The sequence below is a fragment of the Amphiprion ocellaris genome, chromosome 6 (genome assembly GCF_022539595.1).
Source record: "Amphiprion ocellaris isolate individual 3 ecotype Okinawa chromosome 6, ASM2253959v1, whole genome shotgun sequence".
Classification (NCBI taxonomy): Eukaryota; Metazoa; Chordata; class Actinopteri; family Pomacentridae; genus Amphiprion; species Amphiprion ocellaris.
Genome location: NC_072771.1, coordinates 857,022 through 862,591, shown reverse-complemented (window position 1 = coordinate 862,591; position 5,570 = coordinate 857,022). Strand labels below are relative to the sequence as shown.

Genomic DNA, 5,570 nt, shown 5'->3' with positions numbered 1-5,570 from the left:
AGAAAATTCCAATAATTCCTTAAAAATTTCCCTTAAAAGTTTAATTTGAAAAAATCATCCAAATTTGGCAAGAAAATCCTAGTAAATATTTTCAGAAAATTAGTAAAAATCTTCCAGAAAAATCCTAAAAATATCTAAAGTGACTCCATATATATCAGTAAAACTTCTGTTTTCTTTAAGAACATTCACAAAAAAATCAACCATTTTTTATGTGAATGTTCTTCAGAAACATTTTTAACATTTCTTTTTTTCCACCAAAAAATTTTCAAAGATTTCCCAAAAATGTTGAAAATGTGGACATCAGAAGTTTCACTGTGAAAATATTTATTTTTCCACACATTTTCAAACTTCAGAACGAGTCAATTTGACCTGCAGGACGACACGAGGGTTAATGTCCATTATTTAAACCAGGTTCTCTGAGGTAGAACCTCTGCTGTCTGGTCTCACCACACTTCATGTCTGTAGTTTGATTTATTTATAAAAATGTCTTCACAGGCTTTTATTTTGAAGGTCTGAAAACATGAATGTATTTTCCAGAATTTATAACAACAGATTATTGATCAGAACCTCCAATCATCTGAACAGCATGAAGCTTCTGTTCTCCAGTCAGTTTGTGAGTACGATGTTTTCTTCAGGAACGTTCCACGTCCTTCAGGTCCAGGTGTGAGGTCATGTGATCTCCGGGTGTGAGGTCATGTGATCTCCGGGTGTGAGGTCACGGCCCCCCCTCCTCCTCTCTGGAGCAGATCCTGGACACGAACAGACAGTGGTAGTTCCACAGCAGCAGCAGCAGCATCAGGAGCAGGAAGCAGAGCAGCAGAACCACCAGCAGGGAGCGGCGGCGAGACGCAGGGGAGGACCGGGGGAGGCCCAGGTGGGGAGGGAGGGGAGGAGCAGGAGGAGGAGACGAGGAGGAGCAGCGATGGAGCCACCAACACAAACCCTTCAGTCCAGGAGGCTGGAGGTCCGAGCTGCTCTGAGATGAAGACATCTGGAGGTCCTGGAGGCTCTGGAGGTCCTGGAGGTCCTGGAGACTCTGGAGGTCCTGGAGGTCCTGGAGGCTCTGGAGGCTCTGGAGGTTCTGGAGGTCCTGGAGGTTCTGGAGGCTCTGGAGGCTCTGGAGGTCCTGGAGGTTCTGGAGGCTCTGGAGGCTCTGGAGGTCCTGGAGGTTCTGGAGGTCCTGGAGGTCCTGGAGGTCCTGGAGGCTCTGGAGGTCCTGGAGGTCCTGGAGGCTCTGGAGGTCCTGGAGGTTCTGGAGGCTCTGGAGGTTCTGGAGGTCCTGGAGGTTCTGGAGGCTCTGGAGGTCCTGGAGGTCCTGGAGGTTCTGGAGGTCCTGGAGGTGTACAGCTGGACCTGAGCTGAAGGCAGAAACAGAAACATGACAGAAGCTCCCTTGCTCTGAAGCTGTCCGACCTGAGGGTGGAGGAACCACTGAGGGCCACAGACTGAATATGAGGAGACGTCAGAACCACAAACACTGGAGATGTTCTCATGGAGGAGCTTTAGGAACACAAACACGGAACCAACAGCTTTAAGAAACTAAAAAATAACATTAAAACTACATTTAAAAGACAAAATAACCACAGAGAGACAAAGTTATGTTGTAGTTGTGTTCTAATTGTGTTCTAGTTGTGTTGTTGTGTGTTTGATTTGGAACCATCAGACCTGATAGAACTTTATCAGAACCTTCAGTATCAGTCTAGGACCAACACCTGATCCTCTGACCTTCATGAGGAACTTTAACATCCTCTCATGGATCCGGTTCTGCTGCCCTCCTCGTAGAACCCCAACAGAACCCTAAAACCCCTATAGAACCCTAGAAACAGCTACAGAACTCTAGAAACACCTAAAGAACCCTAGAAGACTTACAGAACCCCAGAACACCTACAGAACCCTAGAAACACCTACAGAACCCTAGAACACCTACAGCAACCTGGAACACCTACAGAACCCTAGAAAAACTACAGAACTCTAGAACACTTACAGAACCCTAGAACACTTGCAGAACCCTAGAACACATACAGAACCCTAGAACACTTACAGAACCCTAGAACACTTACAGAACCCTAGAAAACCAACAGAACCTTAGAACATCTACAGAACACTAGAACACTTACAGAACCCTAGAACACCTACAGAATGCTAGAACACCCACAGAACCCGAGAACACCAACAGAATGCTAGAACATCTACAGAACCCTAGAACACCTACAGAATCCCAGAACAGCTACACCACCCTAGAAACACCTACAGAACCAGAGAACACCTAGAGAACCCTAAAAACACCTACAGAACCTTAGAACACCTACAAAACCTTAGAACTCCTACAGAACCTTAAAACACCTACAGAACCCTAGAAACACCTATAGAACCATGTAACACCTACAGAACCCTAGAACTCTTACAGAATCCTAGAACCCATACAGAACCCTAGAAACACCTACAGAACTCCAGAAAAACTACAGAACCCCAGAACACTGACAGAACCCCAGAACACCTACAGAACCCTAGAAACACCTACAGAACCTTAGAACACCTACAGAACCCTGGAACCCCTATAGAACCTTAGAACACCTACAGAATTCTAGAAACACCTACAGAACCCTAGAACCCATACAGAACCCTAGAAACACCTACAGAACTTCAGAAAAACTACACAACCCTAGAACACCTACAGAACCCTAGAAAAACTACACAACCCTAGAACACCTACAGAACCCTAGAACATCTACAGAACCCTAGAAAAACTACACAACCCTAGAACACCTACAGCACCCTAGAAACATCTACAGAACATCCTCAGTGATCCCTTAAAGAACCTCAGAGGAACACCCAGAACCTCCTCCAGGTTCTTATTCGGATCTTCCTCTTCCTCCTCTTCCTCATAGGTCTACAAATAACAGGAGGTTACCTCAGCAACCGTCCAAAGGTCTCCAGGGTTACCATGACGACCAGCCAGAGCAGCACACGGACCACACGTTATAAAGCCAACTGGAAGTGGAGTTTCAGGTTTTTCAGATTAAAAGTTTCTCCACTGACAGACCTCATTGCTGTGAGAACCTCCGCAGAGATGATCAATAAAGATTATTGATCACCGATAAACTGATGGATGATCAACGAAGATGATCAATCACCAATAAACTGATGGATGATTAGTAAACCATCTCACTCACCTCCCAGCTCTTCTTCTGTGGTGTCTCCTGCTGCGCTCCTCTTCTTCTGTGGTGGAGAACAAACACCTGCACCTTCTTCTGCAGCCGGTGGCTCCGCCCACATCTTCCTCAGCCAATCACAGCAGCTGACCGGAGGGTTTGACGACCTCCAGACTGACGGTCAACAGAGGGCAGCTAAACTCACAGAAACCCCCGACACCACAAATCTGCCCCGTAATACCTTAAAACGCCACCAGACACCACAGATCTACCCTATAATGCCCCAAAACTCCCCCCAAACACCACAGATCTGCCCTATAAAACCCCCAAACTCCACCAGACATCACAGGTCTGCCCCGTAATACCCCAAAAACTCCCCCCTTAGTACTCCAGATCTGCCCCATAATACCCCAAAACTCCCCCCCGAAAACACTAAACTGCCTCTCAAACTGTCTGAACACCTCAAATCTGACCCCAGAAACCTCCCCCACCAACTTTCTAAATCTGCTACCCAAACCACAAATCTGCCCCATATTACCCTCAGACTGTCTGAACATTACATAACTGCCCTCCAAAAAACACAAATTGCCTTGAAACTTAAAAAAAAAAACACATGACCAAAATACCCTGAACTCCCCCTGAAACCACCCCCCAGCTGTTCCTGTACCCACCAATCAAACTTCAGAGACTGAACTGAACTAAAACGTGAAACTAAAACAGAAACTTCCCAGAAGTTTTACTACAAACCAAATTCCTGGAAAACACACCAGAGTGTGACCTCAGAGCTGCCCTGAAGGACTACAACTCCCACAATCCTCCACTGTGACCCCAGTCTGACCTCAGAGTCAATATTTGAGTTTGGAGCTGAAGTTTGAGTTGAAGCCTGAACAAATAAATGTGAAACCCTGGAACAAAGCGGATGAGCTGAGTTCACTACGGTTCAGTCTGGACAGGGATGAGGTACATGTACTACACTAGTCTGTTATACTGTAGTACAAGTACATGAAGTACTTACAGTATCAACAGGAACACTTCAGATTAACAGCAGCATTTTACTGATTTCACGACTTTAAACACCAACATTTTAGTCCAGTGAGTCTCAAACTGGGGTTCAGGACCCTCTGAAGGGTCACCAGATGAATGACGGTGTCCCTCCCCTCTAAATACCCCCAATACCCCTAAAACTGCCCCAACACAATACTCCCAAATTTTACCACCAATCGCCCTACACTCTTCCAAAAGATACCCCCAACACTCTCAGCAAATACTGAAAAACCCCTTAAATCTTCCCTACCAAATACCCCTAAGCATCCCCATAAGATACCCCCTAAACCTGCCCCATGTCCCACCAAATACCCCCCAAACCATCCAACTACCCCACCAAGTTACCCCCAAACCGCCAAACTACCCGACTAAATTTTTTTTTTTTTAATTTTATTCATTTATTTGATCAGGGACCATGCAATTATCATAGAACACATAGAACTGATGCATTACATATAGAGTGTGTAGCATTGAGCTAATTTACAACTCCTGTCCCTGGTTGGGCTTTTAAGTAAAAGTAGTCAAAGGATCAAAAACACAAATTAAAAACAGCACAGACAGCATTAAAAACCTATAACCCCCACCCACCCACACACGCACACACACAAACACGCACAATGACACACTCCACAGTCAGTCTTACCTCTTAGATGTCATAGGTGAGTACATTCTTGTTTTTCTTTCAGCCAATGCTTAACTTTTGCTGTAAAAGTTTTTAAGTCTGCTATCCTATTAATTTTATTAGGTAATGTGTTCCAGATGTGACAGCCTTTGATTGAAAAGGCTGTCTGTCCAGATGTAGTTCTGCGGTAAGCTATTTTACAATTGTTGTTGGTGGAGCTTCTGGTGACCCTGCAGCCATCCTGTCTTTGGATGAATCCACAGAGTGGCGCTGATTTGTTGAGGCATTTAAAGGTTAATTTGACGAAGCAAAGATCTATGAAGCTTTCAAAACTCAAAAAATTGTATTTTTTTAAAAATAAGACAGTGATGCCACGGAATTGGTTTTTTATCCATAATTTTCAGGGCTTGATTGTTTAATGAACCGATGTGTTTTATTGTAGATGGAGATGCTTGAGCCCAAACTGTCAGACCTTATGAGATATGGGAGAAGATCAGAGCTTCATATACAGCAGGGCTGCCTGGTCAGGAATATAATTTCTGATTAACTTAAAGCAGTTCAGATTTTTTTAAACTGTTTTTGAAATCTTCTTTATGTGGAGATTAAATTTAAGTTGAGGGTCTAGTACAACTCCAAAATACTTGAATTCTGTCACTGGAATGATTTCTTGATTTTGTATATTAACTTTAAAGCATTGTTGGTTTGATTTCCTAACTGAGAAGCACATAGACACTGTTTTTTCCAGGTTTAAT

At 44.2% G+C, this 5,570-nt stretch overlaps 1 protein-coding gene across 1 annotated transcript; it reads right to left on the bottom strand.

Moving 5' to 3' along the window:
* Positions 1-307: 307 nt before the first annotated feature.
* Positions 308-3,368, bottom strand: LOC118470105 (basic proline-rich protein). The gene is made up of 3 exons (XM_035946942.2): positions 3,174-3,368; positions 2,912-2,991; positions 308-1,358 (listed from the first exon to the last, which is right to left on the bottom strand). Exons 1-3 carry the CDS (start codon positions 3,274-3,276, stop codon positions 693-695), a joined length of 849 nt encoding a protein of 282 aa, XP_035802835.2. The 5' UTR covers positions 3,277-3,368; the 3' UTR covers positions 308-692.
* Between the last annotated feature and the right edge of the window lie 2,202 nt (positions 3,369-5,570).

What these genes read in the sequence shown, in the direction of transcription:
- LOC118470105 (XM_035946942.2), bottom strand. Translation starts at nt 3,276, where the DNA reads ATGTGGGCGGAGCCACCGGCTGCAGAAGAAGGTGCAGGTGTTTGTTCT. An exon ending in CACAGAAGAAGAGCTGGGAG is followed by an intron (nt 2,992 to 3,173) that starts GTGAGTGAGATG and finishes CTCCACTTCCAG; the next exon opens with TTGGCTTTATAACGTGTGGT. An exon ending in ACCTTTGGACGGTTGCTGAG is followed by an intron (nt 1,359 to 2,911) that starts GTAACCTCCTGT and finishes TTCTGCCTTCAG; the next exon opens with CTCAGGTCCAGCTGTACACC.